This window comes from Grampus griseus (genome assembly GCF_964374135.1).
Source record: "Grampus griseus genome assembly, chromosome: 7".
Lineage (NCBI taxonomy): Eukaryota > Metazoa > Chordata > Mammalia > Artiodactyla > Delphinidae > Grampus > Grampus griseus.
Genome location: NC_139001.1, coordinates 28,146,994 through 28,170,467, shown reverse-complemented (window position 1 = coordinate 28,170,467; position 23,474 = coordinate 28,146,994). Strand labels below are relative to the sequence as shown.

Below are 23,474 nucleotides of genomic sequence, written 5' to 3'. Positions count from 1 at the left end.
AGTTGCTCTGCGGCACGTGGGATCTTCCCGGAACAGGGATGGAACCCGTGTCCCCTGCACTGGCAGGCGGATTCTTAACCACTGTGCCACCAGGGAAGTCCAAGACATTAAGTATTTGGATTGGAGAATCGACACATGAAAACAAGTGCCTCTGAGTATGCATTTTGTCTGTTATAAGGAGAATAGTACCCACAAGCATCTCAAATGGAACTAAAGGAAGAAAACAGGAAATCAAGAAAAATCAATTGTGTTCTACCTCTAATTGCTTATGTGACTAGTATGGCTCACTGCTGGTAGTCCCTTTGGTATATGGTCTCAACTTCGGAGAGCAATACTTCAAAATTATTTTCTCTGTAAGGTTTTAAGTCCTCTGGTAGGGAATTCTCTTCCCAGGGGATGAAAACTTCAAGTATGGGAGGGAATACACATACTCAAATACAATCCTAAAATGTACTGACTGGTTGCTTCCAAAGCTATACTGAAATTCATTTCTGTTCATCAGAAAAGAATTTTCTTCTGGTGGGCTTCATTTTACGTTGGTCTATAAATGACTTTCATGGCAGTGAGAGATTGTAAAGAGAAACTGTCACTCATTGTTGATCAAAAGTTTGACTCAGGGCTTCCCTGGTGGCTCAGTGGTTGAGAGTCCGCCTGCTGATGCAGGAGACACGCGTTCGTGCCCCCGTCTGGGAAGATCCCACATGCTGCGGAGCGGCTGGGCCCGTGAGCCATGGCTGCTGAGCCTGCGCGTCCGGAGTCTGTGCTCCGCAAGGGGAGAGGCCACAACAGTGAGAGGTCCGCGTACCACAAAAAAAAAAAAGTTTGACTCAAAAAGTTGGGCTACACAGTCAGATGGCTGACACGTTAAAAAGTATAAGTAACACTCGGAAGGAAACTGTTCCTACTGTGGCTGATCCACATTTAGGATAATTTAACGTGGCACTTGTAGAATGGACTGTAGCTGTTGCCAAGACAGCTATGTCCTTAAGAACATAAGTAAATAACTCCTCTGAAGTTATGGATGTACCTAATTAAGGAATTTTCCTTTCATTACAGCAAGATGGCAAATGTTAGGCTTGCAAAGTATGAGCACTGCGCCTGGACACAGGGATTATTCAGTGGCACATTGTATCTAGAGACAGAGGCAACTGAGACCAACAGACATCAATTGTCCAAGACAGAGGTCATCTACAAGTATAATCACGTGTTGCTTGATTATACTTGCAGGACTACGGCAACCAAAGAAAGATCTTTAAAAAAACCTAATCTGAACACTAATTGGTTTAAAATTTTAAAGTATTCTACAAGCTGTTAGCTGAGGTGGTTTTTTTTCCCCCACAATGAATATTTAAATTGCTAAGTCAGTTTCGATTTGCATGTTGTATTAACAGAGCTAGAGGTGCTATGTTTAAGTAAGAAATGAAGAGAAAATCATGTCAGGTAATCACTGCTGACTGAAAATACAGGCAGCACACTGGTGGTCTCACGGATCTGTCTCGTTTTGACAATGTTTGGATGGAACAGACGCAGGGACACCCTTTCTTCCTGTCCCTGACCACTCTCCAACCTCCTTTCTAGTCGCGACCCCTGGGACCCTCGCCATCCTCTGTCTCCGGGACCGGCCAACACCGTTTTTTGTGGTTAGCTCCTTACTGCCAACCAGATTCGTCAGAATTATTCCAGCGAGGTAGAGGCCGCTGTCAACTGACTGGTCAGCCATCTGCGGGCCTCCTGCACCCACCTCTCTTTGGGCGTCTAGTTCCACTGCGACGCTGTGGCTCTGGAGGTGTGAGCCACTTCTGTGAATTGGCTCAGCAGAAGCACGAGGGCACTGACCGTCTCTTCAAGATGCAAAATCAGTGTGGCGGCCGCGCCCTCCTCCAGGACATGCAGAAGCCCTCCCAAGAGGAGTGAACTGAAACCCTGGAGAAGACCCTGAACTCAGTCCTGTGGGATCTGCGGGCCCTGGGTTCTGCTTGCACAGACCTCCACCACTGTGACATCCAGAGAGCCACTTCCTAGATGAGGAGGTGAAACTCATCAAGGAGATGCACTGCACGTGACTAACCTCTGCAGGCGGGACTGGGTGAGCATCTCTTAGAAGGCTCGTCCTCCAACAGGACTAGGAGCCTCCAGAGCCCAGTGGACTTTGAAGGACCCCTCTGCATGCCCCTGGTGTCAGAATTTCTGCCCCCTGCAGCCACTAGGCAGTTATTTTAACCACCCTGGAGCCCTCTCCCGAGCTGTGGGCCAAATGGAAACAAAAACGGTTCTGCAGCAAAAGAAAAAAAGAAAAAAGAAACTAAAGACTTTCTGCTCTTGCTAAACTCTATAATGTTTATTTGTTTAATTTCATGGAATGTTGTTATTAAGATTATAAATCGTACGAAATAAATGAATAAATACCAAGTAGACTCCAACTCAAGTTGAGAAGTGTCAAGATTTATTGGTCTTTCAGGTAAACAATGATTGAGAACCTAGAGTCAATATTTAGTCAAAATTTATCTTGAAAGGCAATAAATCTTGATTTTTGCTAAGGCAAGTAAGTAAATATGTGCACTGCTTGAGAGATTCTGACTGCTTTTCTATCTACTAAATAGCTACAGCGAGTTATAGTGATCTGTGACACGGATTTTCATTTCCAAAGAAATGTTTTGAATTGTTGAGTTACTTTTAATTTTTCCTATGATATGATGCTTCAATACCAGTATTTAGAGTAGTGTAAGATAAGTTTAATAAGAAATGTTATAAATTTCATACCTAGTATATTTAAATCAGTCTAAATTTAGTATTTTTTTCATACTTGTTTTCGTCTTAGAGTTTCTCATTAACTTCTATGCCTGTCTGTTCTTTTCCTAAGGACTTTCAAGAAAATGGTAAGAAATTTAAAATGGAAATAATACAGAAAGAGGCAAATGGATAAACAAATACTAACATAGTGCTTACTATATGCCAGGTTCTGTTATAAGCACTTTACACACACACACACACACACACACACACACATTCATTTAATTCTCTTATCATTCTGTGAGGTAGGTATTATCCCCATTTTACAGATGAAGAAACTGAGACAGAGGGTGATACAGTAATTCTGTCCACAGTTGTACATCTAGTGAAAAAGGTAGGACCTAGATGAAACACCCAATACGGCACTTCGTGAGGAACAACAATGAACTCTATAGGTGAATTTCCACGTAGCTATCTCCATACGGAAGATATCACATAAATTGTCTCCTTGTGGATGACAATATGACAAGCACAGAAAATATGAATCAGTTATACAAAAGAACACAATTTAGCTCATCAATGCATTCAGCCTTGGACCTCACATGCTTTAGCATCTCCTCTGAATATGAACGGTGAAGCGGGGGCAAGAATACAAATCTGTAAGGTGGCAAGTAGAAGACAGTAAGAGATGAGCATAGGAGGAAGCAATCACTCTAACTGTAGAGATCGAGGAAGGCTGTATAGACATAGGGGCATTTGAGCTGGGCCTTGAAGAAAAAAAGAGATTTTGGAAAAGGAAGGCTCAAGTCAGAAAAATGGAAGCTCATTTGGAAAACATGGACCATTCTAGTTGTCTGAAGCTCACTGTAACTAGAGGGGTGTCAGGAAAAGAGCTTGGAATGGTAAACTGAACATAAGACTCCCGAATGCTCAGGGCAGAAGTCCTTACTAATCAATACGGGATGAGTATTAACGAGTAAGATACAGGAACAGCTAGAGTTGTTAGAAGCAGAACAGCAATCTGCGCTTTGGAAAGATTAATTGGCAAGAAAACACTGGGAGGGGAGAGAACCAGTCGATAAGTTACTGCCCTGGACTGAGCTTGGGTAGGCAGTGGGCTTGGGAGCAGGTAGGGGGAAAAAGAAGGCGATACTGGGAGATAAAGTGTAAATGATTTGGTAGGCGATTCATGGGGAGAGCATGGCAAGGGGATTGTCAAAGAGGCCCATGGCATTTTGAGCCTGCGACCGTTATATGAGAAATCTATCAGTCAGAAGGGGCGGGTGGTTTAAATGAGAAAATGCTGTTTGAAGCATTAAATTTAAAAAAAAATAGTTCAAAAAATTTGAACTAGCAGATCAACTGATGCCTAAAACTAAGCTGATTGAGAATAATTCCCGTTTATTGTACAAATCAATCTGAATTCAATCTTCTGTTACTTGTGACTGAAAGCATCTGATATATTATACTGAATGTTGGTTGGTGAGGGTTCTATTACTATAACCTAGTCCTTTTACTTAAACCTACCCATTAAGAGGCTGAGGTCTCATTACAAACCATTAGGTGGTACAAAATAATCAACATGCATTTCAGCAGAAGACACTTACTACTTTATAAAGAAGTGAGGAAGAGGAGACATAGTTGGTTGCCCTTGTTTCTTAATAGCACAGTGGTTCTCAACCAGGGGAGATGTTTTGTCCCAACCGGGGACATTTTTGGTTGCCACAAAAGGGTGAGTGGGGGTAGCTACTGGCATCTAATGGATGGAGGCCAGGGATGTTGCTAAACATTCCTCAATGCACAGGACAGCCTCCCACAACAAAGGATTATCTGGCCCCAAATGTCAATAGTGCCACTGTTGAGAAACCCTGCAACAGCACAAAGAGGGCAAGATAAAAGGTCCGTGTACTGACCCTACTTAGTCACTTTTCTCTGCAAGCAATGGATATACCATCTATTATGAGGAGGAAAAGCCCTTTCACCAGCTCTGCTTTCTTATCTAAAGAAAATGATTCATGCTGCTAGGTTAGTTTAGACAAAAGAGATGCCTCCAGAGAGAGGCCTTGTCCACACTGCACCACCATGTACTAGACTACCTGCGAGTAACATCTGCTCCAAGCCTGGGGCTCTTCTCTTCATAAATTAATCCTTCTGGTGAAATACTTGCTACCAATAACCCTTACTTGAAAAACAATGGCAGAAACAGAAGGGGCCAAACTCAGCTGATGATTTTAGACATGCAGGCTGCCGGTGGTGGAATAATGCTCCTCGGTCACAGCTTACACACCACCCACTTCAGTTCTATCTCAAATGTGGAAGTACCAGGATTCCCCATCTGGCACCCCTGCAATCCTAGACAGAAAAGGGAGGTCAACCTCACCACCCTCAACATTAACAAAGCAAATGCTGGGCTGAGCAACTTGGAACTTACATGCTGAAAGCTTTGGGGGAAGACATCTTCATAAGTAAACTGTCTTACTGGAATGTTCCTCTGAACCATATTAGCGCCTGAGGCAAAAGGAAAAATCCATCATACTGATCCTACCTCTATTAACGATTTTTTATTTGTTCATCATGGATTTTTTTTGTATTAATTTTGATTTTTAAATAATATTACATTAAAATAATATTTATCTTGGTTACTGAGGGTTTAGTTTTGTTTTTGTTTTTTTTTTGGCATTTCCTTAAATTCTGTGCCCCAAACGAGCGCCTCACTCCCCTCACCTTAATCTCAGCCCTGCTCTGAACCCTTTTTCCTCACATAGGATCCATCGTGTGTCCCAATTATGTTCTTTCTACAGTGATTTCCCTTGGTATTTAACATTATATTAAACCACCACTAACTCTTTTCGTGATTCCCAAGTTGCATCTCTATTATGATTGCTTTGAAAGGTCAATAACCTCTGATTGGCTTGAAGTTCAGATTATCTTTTTGATTTACTTGAAAAGCACCTGCCTTTCCTTTCTGTTCTGGAACTTAGGTTTCCTTCCAGTGTGTATACAGAAGGCTTCACGTCCATCAGCCTCATCTGGCCTGTAGCTTCTGTCACACACACTGTCCCACCAGGGTCCCCTCTGACTTCTCTTCCACGTTACTCTCCATTCTCCATGCTTGTTTGTCTCTCCTTATTTTGTGAGAGTCTCATCTCTTTGAACTTTACAGTATCTTTAAAACACAACCTTTCCTCTTCTTTGCTGAAACCTCTCTGAAGAAACCCTGACAGCATCTCTTAGAGTAATTTCTACTTGAGCTATTTTAGTAATGACAACAATTTGATAAAATTAAAGTAATGAGAGTGGATCCGAATAGTACTAGCAATAGCCTCAAAGTAAAAAAAAATCACTTTCATCAGCTTCCTTTAAGTCCGCGCTGAATTCCGGCATTTTCGCCCCACACCAAATCCTTTATGTTCTAGAAGATTTAGGCACTGCCTTGGTCTACTGTCTTTACCTACTCTTCCCCTTATGCCTTCTTTGGCCTGCTTTCCAGTCTCTCTAAAAACACAGGTTTGCAACCGCCACCAAGGCTGATCTTTTAACCATATGTTTCATACTTGAAGAAGACAGGCTGCTTGTGTCAGGATATTTAGAGCTGGTAGGCAAGACACAAAGAAACACCTACAACTCAGAAGCAACCACAGACAGCCATAAATGAGTGAGTGCGGCTGTGTGCCAATAAAACTTTTATTTATGGACACTGGGAAAAAAAAAAAAAAAAAGCACACGACACCTTCAAGTAGGAAACGTCTGTTCCCTGGTCTTCGTGTTGCCATTTGAGCGGAACTTCCTAGAGTAATATTCCCAGCTTCTTTCCCCAGTGCTTATCCAGCGCTCCTCACAGATAAAAAAAAAATGAGGTATCTGACCGGGGAGTTTAGAAGAAGGACCTTGGCACGTCAGCTGGCCTGCAGGGAGCAGTTTTTCTGTCTGCTATGGAGAGAGGACATGGTCTTAGGGACTCCAGTTATGACCACATGAATAAGTCTATCTAATTTAAGGGTCCATTCTATAATATTACATGTGATCTATGAGCGATGCATGCGATATCTTGATCTCCATCCTCCTGACCTCTAGAAGCAGAATGAAGAAGCATGATTTATTAACCCTGTAAAGCCTCTATACGGATGACGGCTCAGACAGGCAGGATCCAACGATGGGAGTGGGAAGGAAAGAGGGAGGTAATCAGGAAACCAGAGCATGCCTATTGGTGGGTGAAGGTCATTAAGAAGAGGGTCGTACAGGACAGCTGGGCTCAAGGGGTAGCCAGGAAATCCCCCACATTATTGGACACCTTTTACTCAGTTAAAATTCTTCATCCTAACAGCAGATGAGAAATATCATTTTCCTAAAGGTTTCCCATTCATTTTTAGGTCACAACAAGACCTCTCTTCATCCAAGAGAGAACCTCCCCCCCATGTTTTCTGGGGATAAAATGCAGTGATATATAATATTTGGCACTTTGGGTGCAACTGACATTTTGTAACATTTGAATTGTACATAGTCAAGACAGTTTAATCGTCCCTCAAGTTATAGTGTCAAAGATGCTGACCTGCAAGGCTGTGAAAAGGCTAGCTTGAGGCTGTGTAATAAATCAGTAGCAGGGCTGTAAACAGAAGACTAGGCTCTTGTGCTCCTAATTTATTACTTATCCTACTGAGTCTGGATGCTTCCCAGCCACCAAATCATGTGTCTATTATTTTGTCTGGTCTCTAAAACTCTGGAGGTTGAGAAGAACAACTTTATTGGTAAAGGAAGAAAGAGACCAAGGCTTTCAAACTAAGTCTATCCTCTGTGTCAGAGGTACGGGCCTCGTGATTTAAGGGGGAAAGTGATTATTAGCAAAGCTTTTGGTTCAGCCCCACATGATTTATTTACATTACTGGAAAAAATATGGACAAGACACAACCTTTGGCATACTAGTACAGACCTGGTTAGAATGATGATGACTATAGTTGATAATACTGTACTGTATACTTGAAAGTTGCTAAAAGAGTAGATGTTAAAAGTTCTCACCACCCCCCCAAAAAAAAGCAAGAAAAAAGTAACTGTGAGGTGACCTTTTTGTGGCAATCATTTCACTATATATACATGTATCAGATCATCGCATTGTACACCTTAACGTTACACAATGTTACTTGTGAATTACGTCTCAATAAAGCTGGATTTAAAAAAGAATGTGATTTTTCACTCTTTGGAAACTGATACAAGCCTACATGTCTTTGGTTTTGGAACCCTAGCTCCCATGTCTAGAAGTTGTGTATAGCATAAACTAGATTATTTTCAGTTAAAGGTAATATATAAAATTAATTTTGTTGATCATTTTTATTTATAGCTATTTAAAAAGGAAACACTCTACTTTAAACCAAGATATGAGAGTGGTACCTGGGTGAGAGAGCAGGAATCACAAAGTCATGGACGTGTCCATCACCCCACCACCCTGAGCTGGGGCTCTGGGAGGGCTGTAGCCAGGCTGGGCAGCCCAAGGCCAGCCAGTTTCTTATCGGCTTCTGAAGCTGATCAGTTCCAGAGGGATCCAGGAAGATACCACCAGAAATCTCCCCTCCCCTGGCAGATGCAGTCAGTGCTGGAAGGCACCCACCAGTAGCTCACCAGAAATGAGGGAACAGGGTCAGCAGGCCATACCTTCCTCACTCTTTGAAGGGCAACCACAATATCACATCCTCTTTTCATCCAAGTTCTGTTTTTGCTGTGGAAATGGCCCACTCAATATCCTGAGCTGTTGTATCATAAAAAACTATCTGGTCCTTCTTCCTAGTTCCTGGGAGGGAGCTTCTAAAACCCTTGGAATTTCCTCAGTGACACAGGTATCTTTATTATTCATGAGCCCCTTGGATCACAGTTGAGTTAATGCTAATGAAGTAAGTCCTGGTGGACCACGAAATAGCTTCAGGATGGGGGGTGGTCACCAGAATGATCAACCACAGGATTAGAGACTTGGGACTATGAGCCTGCCTGACCTCTGGGGGAGGGAATGGGAGCTAGAGATTGAGTTCAATTCCAAAGTCAATGATTCAATCAATTGTGCCAATATAATGAAACCCCAATAAAAACTAGACACTGAAGCTCTGTGGAACATCCTGGTTGATGAACACATTGGTGTGCTGAGGGGTAGATGCACCCTGATTCCACGGGGAGAGGGCATGGAAGTTCTGTGTTTGGAGCCCTCCCTGACCTTGCCCTCTGAGTCTCTTCATTTGGCTCTTCCTTATTTGTATCCTTTCTAACAAAGCTGTAATAATACAGTCATTCCTGAGTATCCATGGGGTGTTGGTTCCAGGATCCCCCTGTGGATAACAAAATCCACAGATGTTCAAGTCCCTTATATAAAAGGGTGTAGTATTTGCATATAACCTACACGCTGCCTCCCATATACTTTAAATCATCTCTAGATTACTTACAATCTCTAATACAATGTAAATGTTATGCAAATAGTTGCTGATGCCCAACAAATTCAAGTTTTGCTTTCTGGAACTTTTCTGGAGGTATTAGATCAGCATGATAGCAGAGGGAACTAAAAAGGTCCTAAGTTAGTCTGAGGGGTTGGTTGGAGAGGGTGCTCTTGAGAAAGGAATATTTAAGTAGTGACCTGAAGAATGCGTTGCGGATAGTGGTGAGGGTGGCAATATTCCAGGGAGAGGCAACTGCACATGGAGAGGCTCTGAGGCAGGTGGGAAGGAAGTGGTACATTTGAGGAACAGAGTGAAGTCAGTGTGGCTGGAACTCAGTGTGGGAGAGAGTGACAAGAAGGCAAGAGTTGAAGGTTAGGAGGTGGGCAGGGGCCAAATCATGGGGGGGGTCATTGTAAAAATGCTGGTCTTCATGTCAAAAGAAGCGGGAAGCCACTGCAAAATGGTAAAGAAAGGTCTACCAGGGTCAATCTGAATTTTAATAAGATCATACTCACTGTAGTTAAGACAAGGTTTATAAAAGGTTAGAATGGAAGCAGGAAGCCTGGTTAGGAGGCCACTGTAGTCATCTATGTGAACGATGACCAGGCTGGGAGCAAAGAAGGTGAGGGAGGTAAAAGCTGTTTTCAAAATTCAAATACTAAATATGCTTATCAAGTATAAAATAAAAACATATCATTAGGATGTCTTAAAAAAAGAAGCCAAAATGTGGGTCAAGGACTTGAGCTAATCACTTCCTTCATTTGTATACAGCACTGGGTAGAACCCTAAGAGAACATCATTGTGGTTTCCAGAATATAATGAGGATATGGAACCCTAGAGCTTATCAGCAGGTTGATACTAAATGGTTAAAATGTTGAATATATGTAGAAGAAACAGTTAAAGGAAATGAGCTTATATAACCTAGAGAAAACTGAAATATGACTTGATCCATTCACTAAGAACATTCTATGGGCTAGGCTGGTGGTTTCTCAAACTTTGTATGTGTGCAAATCAACTGGAAAGTTTGTGAAATCTCTAGGCCTGATCCTAGAGATACTGACTTCAACAGGTCTAGGGAAGAGTCCAACCAAGTCTCCCCACATCAAGCTCATGATTCACCATGCACATGGTGCTCCAATCACTAGTCTGAGAGGTGCTGGGGCCCTGCCCTCAAAAAAGTGAGACACAAGTCATAGGCCCATGGGTCCAAGACAGTGGAGGTGGGTGGAGTCAAGCAGGAGGAATGCTCAAATTTACCTGGGGAATTAAGGCGGGGTTTGGGAAGAGTGGTCAAGGAAGGCTTGGAAATAAGTCTTTGACGGTATAAAGGATTTTTCACACCTACAAGCCTTCAACAAAGCACAATACAAAACTGTACCCAAACACTGGCTGTCACCCCTGATCTCAGGGCACAATGCTTTGCAGGCCTGCTCCACTTTTCATCTGAAACATGTAAAGGAGTTTCATGTTGTTTTTTATTACTATAATTTAATTAAAACATTTTCTATATTAGCATATTTCAAGGTATAAAGTCTTGTCTACAGTCATATTTTCTTCTGCTAAAATGAACTTTTAGTTTACCCCCATGCCTCAATTTCTGGGACTGTATGTGGCCCATGTATGTTGAATGAATGAATGAATGACTAGATGAAAATATTAACGCAAGAAATAAGGTGGTATTAGGATAGTACCAGATTTCCTTATCTAGAGATGTATTTTTAAAATGGCAAGTTTTTCACTTAAGTATGTTTCTGCTTTTAGGCAGTATAATAGATTTTAGAAAACCTCTCCAGTAACTCTTACTCTTAGGACTTCATGAAAAGCTTAGTTTTTCAAGGAACTTAGTTAGAAATTAAGAGAACCTACCCCAGTCTGTCCTAAAACCACACCAAGACCAATTTCCCTCCCAATGAAAGGTCAGTAAATAGAAACTTTTAACTCAACATAGAGTCCAATAGTATATTAACACTTACTTTAGAAGTTTAGCCGGAAATGAACACATGATGAGAACAATGTTAACCATAAAGGAAGCTACAAAAAGGGACAAGAACTTTCCAGACCAAAGTATAGCAACAAAGACTAGGAGAAATGAACAGCTTTAAAAAAAAAAAAAGATAGCACAGCTATGGCCTATGAAGTTCAGGAAGGTCTATCAAAAGATCCCTATCTTCTGAAATTCAAAATGATTTTATTCTTCTGAAACATATCAAAGACCAACATGTGACTTCTGTGATGAGAATACCAGGAATAAATCAAAAAAGCAAATTTATATCCTATAAAATCAAACGGCCTACTTATATAAAGTGATCAAATCTCTCTGAATTTTAGGATGTGAAATAGTTCAAAACCCAAATTATATAACATTCTTCTTCTTCCATAGTCATGGTACTATTTCAGTGTATATTCACATTCTTCATATACATTTATTTTTATTTAAAATGAATTTCCTGGACCTAGAAACTTAGACTGCAAAAAAAGTAATTTATCCAATGACAAACATCAGAGTCAATAAAAAAAAAATTCCCATCTCCTGTCCTCTTAGTCAAGTGATATTTCTAATGTTTTAAATTCTCTTACCCACAGGGAAAAGGTATTACTTATTAAATGAGGTTTAAATAGAGGATCACATTAATCTAATTTCCCCTAATCTTCTATAGACATTCAAAGAATCACAGAATGAGAAATAAAAAAGGGACCATACAGAGCAAAACCATCCCCTCTAAAATATCCCAGACAAATGGAAGCGTTGGAGGGAAACTCAAAGACCTTCGTGTGCTATAGTTACTTATTTAATTGGCTTCCGATTTTCAAGTTCTGTGAGGACACACAGTGGGATTATCTTGTTCACTAAACATCAAGCATAGTACTTAGAACATAGTAGAACTTCAATAAATATTTGCAGAAGGGCTGAATTAATAAATCTCTTCATCCTGCAGAGGAGAACACGTAGCTCAGACAAGTTAGGCGACTGGCCTTGAGGTTCTTCTGGTCTCATTGGCCAGGGCTCTTGCCACTCTACTCATTTTCACCCATGGCCATCAAACCCTCTTCAATAAGGGAAAATCCATTCTACTCTGGGCATTTCTGTTACTTTGATCCAGTGGAATTACATAAAGTAAGCCTATTTTCTCTTCTAAATGGCAGCCTTCAAATAATGTGGAGACGACTTGTGTCCTCCCTATTCCAGGTTACATTTGTGTGGCATGGTTTTTAGTCCTTTCACTATCCTATCAGGTGTCAATAGATGTGGTTGTTTGTTCTTCCAGAGCAGCATCCATAACTGACATCTCCAGGTGGGGTCTGGCCACAGTGAGGATGTGTTCTCTTCCTTCTGGACCTGCTTTGTGAATGCATTTGGTGTAGGCACAACAGCACAAATGCTGGCTTCCCCATGGCTTCATCTGCATGCCCACATGAGCATGAGACCAGAAGAACCTACCTTCTATATTTGCCTTTAATTTTCTGAATATAAGTATAGTCCTATCTATTAATCCCTACTAAATTTCACCTTGCTTGGTCCATTCCTCTAGCTTGTTTCAGAATCTCCATTCTCTCATTCAACATATTAGCTGTCCAACCTAGTTTTGAGATAGCTGCAAATTTGGTAAGTATGCCTATGATATCTTTATCCAGGTAATTATTGTCCTATGTGGGCAAATAATAAAAATAGCTAATCCTTATATAGCACTTACCATGTGCCAGGCCCTGTTCCAAGCCCTTTTAACCCATTTCATTCTTACTACAAACTTCTGGGGTAGATGTGATTATTTTCTCACATCTGAGATTTTTAAATGGAGGTACAGAGAGGTTAAGTAATTTACCCAGAGTCACAGAGCTAGTGAGTAGCAGATCTAGAAACGTAGAGCCAGTCTGATTCCAGAGTCCTCGTTCTTAATTACTAAAGTGTGCTGCTTCTCATTGTTATCATGTACCTTTACTGACAACATTCTAGGCTGAAAGGAATCCATTAGTCAATACTCCTTGGGTAGAGCTGCCAATCATTCACCATTCACAAAATGACATAACTAAAGTCTCTGATAACCCAAGTTTCTCTGTCTTGAGGGTTTTGCCAAATGCTTTTCTGAACACTAAGCATGGATCTGACTTAACTGCCTAGTAATCCCTCATTTTTCCTTTGTGCATTTTCAACCAGACTATAAAGTCCTGGGGGTCCAGGCCACATCTATGCTTGTCTTATATCTCCCATCTCACCTACTACCTAATGAGCACATAAGAGAAATTCAAGTTTTATCTTTGACAGATGGTACTAAAAGCTGAGGCGATGTTCCCCTGAGATTAATTCTGCAGGAAGTAGGAGGATAAAGTTTAAAATGCGGGAGTGAGGAGAGACACCCTTTAGCACTTGAGCTTTCAAGTTCTCTACAACAGGGATTCTCTGACATGAACTCAAACATGGATGTATGGGTCTCCAAACCAGTGGCCATGATGCTTGACCGCTTTGTCTCTCAGTCCCATCCAACCCCCCATACTCTTTTTTTGGAGTAGTTATTCTAGATGTCTTTGAAGAGCACAGCCTGCACCTCACTCCCACTTAGATATCCTGAGGTGCCCGGTAGAGCATGTGTGTGGTGTACATGAAGGGTTTAATAAATGCTTGTTGAAATAAACCCTCCACTAAAACTCCACTTAAGGATTTTACTGTCAGCAACCCCTCCGTGGTCATATTCAAGGTTGGGGAAATAAAACTTAGCCCTCCAGCACGCACAAAAAACTAACTAAGTAACTAACTAGAGATTACTTCTCTGGGAGATAACAGTCAAATACACTCAAAAACAAAATAACTTAGACAATACAAAATGAGAAGGCAACAATGGACTCAACAATTCTCATTTATCCAAGCTATTTATATGTTTTGAGGGGCATAGCTGAGTATTCCTTAATTGTTTTTTTCTCCTCCAATTGGCTACTTGCCTATTCCTTAAGTCAAATAAATCTTCACTGTATTACTATCCCTAATAAGTGGGAGACAAATTTGAAAATAGTAGTAAAGATACCATGGAAAGTCAATGTCTTTTTATTTCTGTCTCTCATTGCCTTAGGAGATCTGGCATTTTGGCTACTAGAGGATACCCTAATTTTTCACACGGGAATCAAAACAGATTTTTGGCTATGCTAGAATTTGCTTTTTCAGGAGCCTAAGTTATAAGTTGTATAACTTTCCTTCTTGGCACTTGAAAGCCTACAGACCTTTCTTTACCTAGACTCACATGCACAACTAGTTCCCAAATTCAATTTCTCTTTTTCTTAAGAATGGCCATTCTGCATGATTTACTCTGAGGCCAATAAGTAAGTAACTATGCCCAACTCAGAAATATTGCTTACTTTCAGACTGGCGGCTATGCAATGAATAATTAACCACTCCATACTTTCTATCAGGGATGCTTATATTACCAGGGTAAAGGTATCCTTTATGTCTAAACGATGTCATAAAACAGGCCTTTGCCAGAAAGACACCCTCATTTATCACATGAAATGCCATGTGGTATTAACAAGGTCGATACTGTTTGTTTAATATATTTTGCTTTCATAGGGGCTTGAAATGATTTGTTTTTGCAGCTGTAACAGAGTTAAATTAGGGATTTAGCTTCAGCTTAGCTAGTTGGGCATATATAACCAGGGGCTATTAATTATCTGCCTAGAGGCCTTTGGTCCTCTTCCCACAATTTACAGCAATCTTGGGGTGCTGAGTTACACCACAAGCAGCCAGGTTCTATCCTAAAATAATCAATCTTGGCTTCTCAGGAACTGAGGGGAGATTAAATAATTCAAATTTTTATTTCTTATTCCACAACACCTCCAAAACACACACACATGTAAATGTTATTAGTGCACAGCTTCTTAGTTGAAAGACTAGCTTCAGACATCCGTTCCCACAAATGAGAAACTAAAAAAACAAAAACAAGAACACTTTTCTGACCTTAAAGAACCAATAATCAGCCCTCTTACCCTTTTCTCTCTTCTCACACAGCTGCTCTGCCTTAAATGGACCAGGGGGAGAGGAGGAAATTTGCTCCAAAGATAAATTTGTCAAAAGCATGCACTACAATCCTCATTCCTCACTACCTGCTTGTGAATGTCGGCTGGGAGCAACTGCTGAAAAGCTTGGGGTGGAGGGGTGGAGGGGTGGCGGGAAGCAAGGGGAGAGAAGAAGGGGAGAAAAGGGGCGGGGCAAAGAAAAACTGGAGTGCAATGCAAGCAAAAAGGAAATCTCACACTCAGACACACACACACTCACACTCAGACACACACACACTCACACTCACTCACTCAAACACACAAAGAGAGGGAGAAAAGGCTCCCCCCACCTCAGGTCCTAACAACATACTTCTTTATCAGAGGTTCATTGTCAATCAATTAGTCGAGGCAGCAGGGGTCTGTGAGGTGGGGGGCACCCGTGGAAACAATGGGCAGTCCTGTTGTATTACTATTTAATCACTTCTGCTAAATAAATAGAGCAGCCCCAAGGTGCTGTCATGTCAAGGGAATTTATAACAAAAAAAACTTCATTTTTCATTGGTCATTCCTTTTCTCCCTTCAGGACAAGAGAGGGTTATTACTGTAGCCTTAAGTTCCATCTTTGTGTTTCTTGCCTTTGATTCCCACTCGGACCCTGCCACTTTCTGGCACTAATTTGTCAGGCTGAACAAAGAGAGGATTTGTACCTCCTGTAAGGTCTCAATTAGGAATGGCTTCTGCTGTATTATGTGCCATTCAGAGAGGACACAATGCCGGTAATTACAGGAATTTGCACTAAATGGCTGAAGAATTCACAGCAAAACTCCCCCCCCCCCACCCCTTGGGCTTACCCCTCCCAAGGGCTGGGGGGAAAAAAAGGAAAGCAAAATGCTCTGAATGCCAGAGAGATGTAATTACCAACAGCAGTCCCAAGAGGTTAAACAGCAGCCGAAGGAGTAAAACCATAAAAACTGACAGTGTGAGATGGTGGAGGGGATCCCCTCAGCCCACTGTTTTCTTGCTGTCTCTCGCGTTAACATTTTCAATTTCAGCTCAGAATCAGGAACACTGCCCCACAGTGGGCTGTCCGATTTCACCTTCAGATTACAAAGCAGTAAGACACTTCAAGACCGGAGCTTTGCATCTCTTGTAGCATCTATAAAAAAAAGGGCCTGGGCCCTTTTATCACAATACTCAATTGCTAGGTTTCTTGTTTGTTGGGAAATTAGAGGAAGAAATCTGTATGTATTAGTGCCAAGAAAACCATGCATCTATCGAGGGGAAATAGGTATGTACACATGTCTAATTCCAGAAGAAAACCGGGCTACTGCCTTATAATTGAATTTATACAGCATTTTGTGAACAACCTCATGTAGAACCACTTACAGGTACATACCCCATAAATATTTTAATAAGCTGCACAGTCGTTTGTCTTAGCATTAATATTTTAACACTATAGATGCCCCATTGCCGAACATAATTTTGAATCCCAACCAGTGACTTCATTAAAGAAGGGTTCCTCATTTTCTGCTACAGATGTGTTTCTGTAAAGCTGTGCTAAAGCACCAGCAAATTAATTGTTCTTAAACACCACTTTCCTCACGTGCTCCTCTGCTCAGGAACGTTCTGGGACTTCAGGGTCAAACATGAAGTTCAACCTTATCAAACTGCCCTTTTTTCTGTAGGTCAAAAATGACTGTCTGCAATTTCACAGAGTTCCACACGGCACCACCTCTGACAGCTCTCTAATCTGACCTGTGGGCCTAACTTCCGCAGCCCAGCTCACAGTTGCCATTTGGCATTGGTGATGTGAACATCTGATTAGTGTCTGTTTTCCCCAGGGGACTGCAAGTTCCATGAAGGCAGGGTCAGGGACCACGTTTGCTTTCTCGCAGCACTGACTCGTCCAGGTGCACCGGAGTTTGGGGCATGTGGTCAGAAACTCAGCGCACAATAAATGGTAGAATGAATGGAAAAACGTGATTTTCAAAGGCATGTTCTCAGGAATAAGGAGCAGCAAATATAAAGGCCCTGGAGGCATGAATGACCAAGGTAGGTTCCGGAACAGCAAGAAGACCACTGTAGCTGGGTTTCCTAATACAGGGCAGCCATGGATCTGGAGAGGAAGCCATGGAACAAACCACACATAATCAAATACAACTATAAAAAGTTCAAGCACATGTTAAGAGATACACAGTTATGCACAAGCATGTATTTTTAAAACCGTAACCTCAGGCATTTGGGGATGGTCAGAGTCCATTTTCTCTGCAAGGGCTCTTTAAGTTTCAAAAAAGGATATAGAAAATTCTTCACCTACAGAAAGAATTTAGCGAAGTGAGGCCAACTGCACTATTTTGTAGATTTAAAAGCCAACATTTGTGGCTCCCCCAAATAGCATCTGAATGACATCATGATAAAGAGCTGCTCAGTGCAATCTTCCACTTTTAAAGTTTATTCATCAAAAATATTTAAAGGGGGAGGGACTAAGTGGACATAAATAGTTGTAGTCTAAAGAGGCTCACTTAAACCATGAAATACTGTGAATTAGCTTCTCCCTAAAATGATAAAGCCAAGATTCAACTAAAAACGATTTACTGGACTTTTTGACAGTTTGGGAGGTAAACACGCTATACAACCAGATTTTTCACTGAATGTGTGTTTTTATGAGGATGAAAAGTTAGGGGACACAAGTACTAAATGAATAAACAGCTGGTTTAGATTAACTGTGTTTGTGAGAAACATAAATCAATTTTTAAAGTTCCATCTGCTATAATAATCTTTGATATAATAAACAGCCTCCCAGATAATTTAGAAAACATTCAGAGGTTTGCTTACCAAGTTTTGATATTTTTCTTTTGAGACTCTGCCCCCTACAGGAGATGAAGTATTCCTACCTGAGGTAGGAAACCGGTATTCCGGGCACGCTTACCCATAACCCACGTGTACCACAAAGCAACAGAGCGTAGCAGTTTCTGATGGAAGAGGGGGCACTGAAGTAAAATTAAAAATTTCTACTTGAGAGTCAGCCGCACTGTACAAATTAGGACTGACTTCTCCCCATGCCAAATGAGAAACCTACCTGTGCCCCATTAGAACCCCAAATCAAAGCATGAAGGTAAAAGCTGGGCAGCAAAGGAGTTTTAGACTACATTACCCCTGTCTCCTGGGTTCCCTATTACCACCCATCCCCACCCTATTCTCCAGCCAGCTATTCAGTGAGCACCTGATTCACACAGCAAAGGGCAGCATCCTAAAACACGGACCCTAAAGCAGCTGCCCCAAGTTCTATCCCAGCCCATCATGTGATCCTTTTCCTACTCTTTTCCACTTAGCTTCCTTCTCCCTGTCTCTCCTACTCAACTTTCTATGCCTTTTTCCTGTTTTAATTTCTCCATCTGCTAGATGTGGTAGACCTGCTGAATGGTACCCTCTACCTGCATCTCTCCTTCCTCTAAGTGTCAGAAATGCTACTCAGGTGGTACAGAATGTGGGCAGGGCACACTCCATCAGGAAGCAAACTTAGGAGAGGAAGGTGAAGTATGAGCCAACAAAGGGACCATCTTTTCTAACACCTGAGGCTTTTCTTGTCTCTTTTACTAGAAAGTTTCCCGGTTCATACTCTGGTCTCTACCTTGAAAATTAAGCTGAGCTGTTCTCCCTGATTCCAATAACAAAGCAGATTTGTTGCCCCTCTCAGCAGTCTAAAGCCACAGGAGTGTACCATAATTCCAGCATGTCCACAGAGTAAGCACTTATAAATTATTGTTGAATGGCGGAACTTTGAAATATAATACATGCACTAGTAAAATAAGACACTGAAATGTCAATAATTTCTAAAAACTGTGCTAAAACCAGCATCTCCTTAGTTCAAAAGCATTTTCCAAAAGTAGCTGGCTGACTTAACACAAGGTCACTCATGCCTGCACACATACGGCCCTCACCTAGTACAGCTTCTTTATCGGCTCGGGGTTGCTGGTCTCTCCCATCCCACCCTGCAAGTGTCTGCTCCCAGTTACTGAGGCCCTCCAGACAGAGCAGGGATGACTTACTTAATCTCCCCTTTGGGTAAATTATTTTTCAGTAGTAAAGGTGATCATCATAACTAACTTAAATTCAAAGCTTCACTGTGCCACCACTATTTGGCTTTTCAATGCAGGAACAAGCACGAAATTGAAAATTTAGTCTTGACTGGTGGTGACTTCCCTGTTCATTTCTAAACAACATACTTAAATCTGATACACTTGAATTGAAATTTTCCAAATCAGGCTTTCAATTAAAGTTACCTTCATGGTAAATTTCTTGTGACAAATTGTGGGGTTTACTGAAATAACTTGATTTCATTTACAGGAGATATATAGACTTGGTTTAGTGCAGGTTGTTCTCTTTCTGGTTTACTGTCTGGGGGAAGGTGAGAGGAAGGGTGAGTAGGGGAGAGAAGCAGTTACAGGGTTTTAAGAACTAACAGATGACTGCCTTGGCCTCCACCTTGTATCTCACCCTCCACAGCAGTTCCAGTAGCCCCAGGCTTCCCCAGGATGAGGCACCGGCCCATCGTGACTCAGAGGTCATCTGCTGAATCATCTTAGCCCTGCTCTTAGCCACCTCCAGGTTTTCTGTCAAGGCTGACTTTCTGGATCCTACCTTAACAGGGTTTGACAAGGTCATGATCAATGACAGTTACTGACTACAGACATCTTCCTCGCCTAAGGAGTGCTAGTGGTCAGCTTTGGGCTTGAATGTCTCTTAGGAGACAATCTGTGACATCCACATTCCCAGCGACCTTTATTTAAGAAGGCTGAGGAAATGTCATCACAGCAGACTCAGGAAGCCTAAATTCTAGCCTGGTATGCTTCAGCCAAGTCATTCTGATTCAGTGTGTAGATCAGAGCTGCTTCTACTTACTTCACCAGCATGGCATGAAGACGGACAGATGGTTTAATATAGCAAACTCCTTAAAGGAGACATGCCTTTTCAACAAGAGGTAGCTAGGACTGGTCTCTTGAGGGGACCTTTAAAGTGAATTCCAATTGTGGGATTCAGGATTATTCTTTAATGAGCTTTAGGCTGAAAATATGTTTCATACCTGCACATTTGAAACTCTGAGCAGTGAGTCCTCGTTCCAAAGACAAAGTCGTCAGGATGCTGAGGAAGCTGGTGGTCACAGACTGGCGTTTGTTCTTCCTGAGTTCATGCCCACCCATCTGATCCTTGGGTTTGGTCCTCAGCGTGACCTGCAGGTTTTGTTCTGAACTCCTTGCCGCATTGGCAGCCGTTTTCAGAGCCTCCATCCACTCCTGGGCCCTCTGCCGGGTCTCAGCACGGAGGCGGAGGACATCTTGGGGGAAAATGACTTGAAAGCAAGAGTCACAGTCATCCAGGTTGTCCATCTGGACGGCCAGACACACATCCACATTGTAGCTCAGCAGGGGATCCTCGTCCAGCTTGCCAGGCTGAAAAGCCATCAGGTAGGCCGGGCTTAGGACAAACGTAAATGCCTTCCAGTTGTTTTGGATGGTCAGCCTGTACAGCGTCCCCGATTTGAGGATGTTTTGGTACTCTTTGGGGCTATCCAAGACAGGGGATGGCACGAGCAGCTCACTGGATTTCTTCTGCAAACAACGATTCTGTGGACAGTCGGCATGATGACCGAGCCCCGGTGAGTCAGCCAGCTCCTCTGGCCGTCCCATGTAAGCAGGCGCGGCGGCGTGCACACCTTCCCAAAGCTTCTGCCCCCAGTCCAAAGCCTCCCATGGCGACTCTGCCTTTAGCTGCAGCTGAGTGTTGTCATACAGAACAGTATCCACCAGCCTGGCCTCGAGGTTGCCCAGAACAGATATGCTCTGGAAGTGTGACAGGTGATACGTTCCACAGAGGTTCTGATTCCCACTGCTGTCGAGGCTGTAGAAGTATAAGCTGTAGGGGGAGAGTTCCGCGTAACAGCTTTGCCAGTAACTGTCATGGTCCTTCCGAATCTCCAGGTAACCCTTTTTCAGAATGTTTGGGAACGCCTCCTTGTGTTCTAGAAAGAAAGGAAAAAAAAATAAAAGGAAGCAACATATTAATCCATTAATATGAATGAACAAATGAGATGAAAAGGCAGGTGCCAGAAACCAAACGGATCAGGGGTTGACATCTTTCTGGCTCAAGAGTAAGTACTGGGGAGTGGGGTGTTGGGGTTTCATGGTCACTGTGACATGCAGAAGTCCGTTCGGAAAACAGAAACACCGAATGACTGGGACTCTGCCACGTGGGCCCATGAAACAACTGCGCTTTGCCAGGATTTCTTGTTTTCTAGATGACGTTCTACAGAGTACCAAATACGAGAGAGAGAATGTTCCTCCTGCCACCTGACCTAACTCCCTGCTAATACGCATCTTTCTTTAGGTAGGTAAAGCCAGGAAGGGCCAGTGGAAAGACCAGAGCATGAAGTGCACTGCACTTCTCATAAACTCCTGTTTCTCAGATGCCCCCATCAGTCTTCAAGGCCAGGCCATGAGCCTTCTGGCTCATAACCAGTTCTCCAGCCACGCCTCAACTACTCACTTCTTAGATCTCTGCTTGGATAGCAGTTCCTCTCACCTCTGAGCCTGCTTACGCTGTTCCCTCCGCTTGCAATGCCCCTTTCTCACCACTTCCACCAGCTATGACACACTTACTCTTCACTCAGCCATCCTCTCTTCCAGAAAGGGAGTTTGTCCCGACTCTCCCAACCCCACTCCCTCGCCTGCACAGACACATCCCTCGGTCAGTATCAGGGATCCTTACTATATTATTCCTCTCTAATGGGCTCTTATCAGTCTGTATTATAAAACAGTTTATAATTTTTAAATTATAAAAATAATTTATAATTTTTAAAGAAGTGTGTCTTCGCCACTGGTCTGTAAGCTCCACTGAGGACAGGGGCAAGGCCTGTCCTGTCATCCTTATATCACAGCACATAGTGTAATGCCTGGTACACAGTAGGTACTTAGCAAGTACTTGTTGAATTAGAGTAGAAATAAAGCTTCTACTATAATGTCCAGCATATAATAGGTATAATTCCCTTCCCTTCTCTTCCCCTGTGTTTCACAAGTCCATCTGGTCATGCCATCTTTAATCAATGACTAGCTGCAACAGATACAAATTTCATACTTTAATAAAAGGAGACTGTCACTTGGGAGATGTCCTGATACTTTCAACAGGCATGAAAATGAGGGAGCTCTCCTCCCTAGTACAGCTTTTCGTTTCTGAGATGTTTCTCAATCTTTTTGCTGACACACGTCGGAGACAGTCATACACTAATTGAGTCACTCCCTGAAGAAGAGAAATCACATTCCCAAAGGGTATGATTTCTGATCTTGGCTGGAGAAAAAAAAAAAAAAAAAGAGTAACACAGATCTAGATCTTCAAATAGCAAAAACCAAAAGAGAAAATGAGAGAAATGCAGCAGAGAAAAGCCAGTTTTACCTGCTTTACATCTCTGCTCCTGACATTCGTCAGTATTTCTGTGGTAATTCAAAAGCCATTAATTTCTTGCAACCCACACTAATCCCTTTGCAGAGAGAGATAATGGATGCCTATTCTCCGTTTACTTTTCTGATAATGCAGTAAGAGAGGCAGTGCTGTTAGAGACACTGATGCCACCTCTCCGCCTCTCATTTCCATCAGGTGCCGATGACAGTTCAACCTTTTCCATAATAAGACCCATAACCTTGCATCCCTCCATCCCCATCCCTCCTGTGACCTAACAGCTCAGGCATGTATCCCCGAATAAAATAAAAACCATCTCTCTTGCTTTTAGCTAGGAATTTTCCTCTCCTTTTCTTTCCTCCCTGAGAGCTTTTTACAACAGCTTCCACGAATTAGAAATTCTAACTATAATTGGACCCAAGCCAGAAGCAAACCTCACTCCTTTCTGACTGTATAAGCTAGGGTGTCAGATGCCAGCTTGGGTGGATTGAATAGAAGTCTAACAGGGAGTCTCAAAAGTTCCCCCACCTTCTTGCTGCAAAATAAGGTAAAGAATGCACTGTGTTTCAATATCTTCTCTCCACCTCGGCTCAGCCCTCTCTAAATAGGTATGTTAAATTGAGATAGAAAAGAGGGGTGTTAATCATAGGAAATGGCCCATCCTTATAGGCTGCAGTTTGTAGTGTAATTTCTTGGAAAAGAAGAGAACAGATGTGATCAGAAAACTATTCTCAGCATGTATTCCTTTCTGGAGGGCCTGTTTATTTCAAACCTTATTAATATGTTGTGTGTGAAGTATTAATTATCTGACTGTAGAGGGCTGGAGAACTACCATTTCTCTTTAATCTCTAGCTGCTACTTTCTACTGAATCTGAAGTTTATTTTGAATATTTTTGCTATTGACAAATC

At 42.1% G+C, this 23,474-nt stretch overlaps 1 protein-coding gene across 1 annotated transcript in view; it reads right to left on the bottom strand.

The window, feature by feature from the left end:
- The window catches only part of PLEKHM3 (pleckstrin homology domain containing M3), a gene marked incomplete at its 3' end in the record, with an annotated part of 181,701 nt that overhangs the window by 117,241 nt on the left and 40,986 nt on the right, over window positions 1-23,474 (bottom strand). The window contains exon 3 of the mRNA XM_082658307.1: window positions 20,200-21,135. Coding sequence (XP_082514433.1) covers window positions 20,200-21,135 — 936 coding nt within the window. The remainder of the gene's footprint in view (window positions 1-20,199; window positions 21,136-23,474) is intronic.